Raw genomic sequence first — 1,484 nt, 5'->3', positions numbered from 1 at the left:
ATTGTGTGACTCAGAGTGTTGGACTGGATGGGCCTTTGGCCTGATCCAACATTGGCATCTCTTATGTTCTTATGTTCTTGAGTCACACAAACACACAAAATCTTTATTGGCATGAAAGCACAAAGCATCATGGGAAAAATTTGAGTCCCTCGTGACACCTTTAAGACCAACAGAGTTTTATTCCTGGTATAAGCTTTTGTGTGCACGTACGCTTCTTCAAATAGATCAAGATGGGTCGCTGTGTTAGTCTGCCTGTAGCAGTAGAAAAAGGAGCTGCGGTGGCTCAAGTGGTTAAGACGCTGAGCTGCAGTCTGTGGAAGGTCGGTAGTTCAGCAGTTCGAGACCCGAGTGTGCCGCATGACGGAGTGAGCTCCCGTCTCTAGTTCCAGCTCCTGCCAACCTAGCAGTTTGAAAGCAAGAAATGGCAAGTAGATAAATAGGTACCACTTCGGTGGGAAGGGAACAGTGTTCCGTGCGCCTTGGTGTTTAGTCATGCCGGCCACATGACCACGGAGACGTCTTCAGACAGCGCTGGCTCTTCGACTTTGAAACGGAGATGAGCACCGCAACCCTAGAGTCGGATTCGACTGGCTTTCGAGCAAGGGAAACCTTTACCTTTACCTAGCAGTAGAAAAGAGTAAGAGTTCAGGAGCACCTGAAAGACTTAACAAAATTCGTGGCAGGGGAGGAGCTTGCATGAGTCACTACTCAGGACAGGTATACCTGGAATGAAGCTTGGTTGGTCTTCAGGGTGCCCCTGGAGGACTCAAACTTCGTTCTGCTGCTTCAGACCAACGCAGCTGCTCATCTGAATCTATACACCCCATGATGTATTTCCAAAACACAAAAAGACGTCCAGAGGCGGTAGCGAACTCTGATTATCAGCAGCTGCTGGCAAGCGCGGGTGGATTGCCTTTGCTTGCGTTGCTTCCCAGACGAGGCACCTGGTTGGTGGCTGTTGAAGGCCAAGTGGGTCTTGGTCTGATCCATTCCCGCCTGGTTCTAGATTGCATGTTCACGCTGGGAGGGGGAAACGGGCACCACGTTTGGAGGCAGCAGCCTGTTTCTCTGTCCTCAAGCGGCCCCCTCTTGCCGGCTGCAGGCGGTGGTGCGAGAGGACAGTCCAGGTGACGGAGGAGGAAGTGGTCAGCCCCCGGCGTGAGGAAGTGGTGCCCTGCTCCGATGTCTACCAGTACAACATGGCGGGCTGGCATCTGGACCGAGGCAGGATGCACCAAGCCTATGGCAGAGAGGGAAGCCACTCCCAGGTGGGATCCAGCACCACCCTCTGCTACATCTACAAGTGAGTACACTCGCAGGGGGATGGGGGGGGGGGGGAGAAGGTCGGGGTCTGGACCGAGGCAGGATGCACCAAGCCTATGGCAGAGAGGGAAGCCACTCCCAGGTGGGATCCAGCACCACCCTCTGCTACATCTACAAGTGAGTACACTCGCAGGGGGATGGGGTGGGGGCGGGAGAAGGTC

General features: G+C 54.1%; 1 protein-coding gene across 1 annotated transcript in view; it reads left to right on the top strand.

The window, feature by feature from the left end:
* Positions 1–1,484, top strand: part of SSPO (SCO-spondin) — a 184,388-nt gene that overhangs the window by 2,311 nt on the left and 180,593 nt on the right. Inside the window, exon 2 of the mRNA XM_015412955.1 lies at positions 1,103–1,303. Coding sequence (XP_015268441.1) covers positions 1,103–1,303 — 201 coding nt within the window. The remainder of the gene's footprint in view (positions 1–1,102; positions 1,304–1,484) is intronic.

Source organism: Gekko japonicus, unplaced genomic scaffold (genome assembly GCF_001447785.1).
Source record: "Gekko japonicus isolate JY-2015 unplaced genomic scaffold, Gekko_japonicus_V1.1 scaffold2050, whole genome shotgun sequence".
Lineage (NCBI taxonomy): Eukaryota > Metazoa > Chordata > Lepidosauria > Squamata > Gekkonidae > Gekko > Gekko japonicus.
Note: the sequence above shows the minus strand (reverse complement) of the source record. Positions and strands in the feature narration are given on the sequence as shown.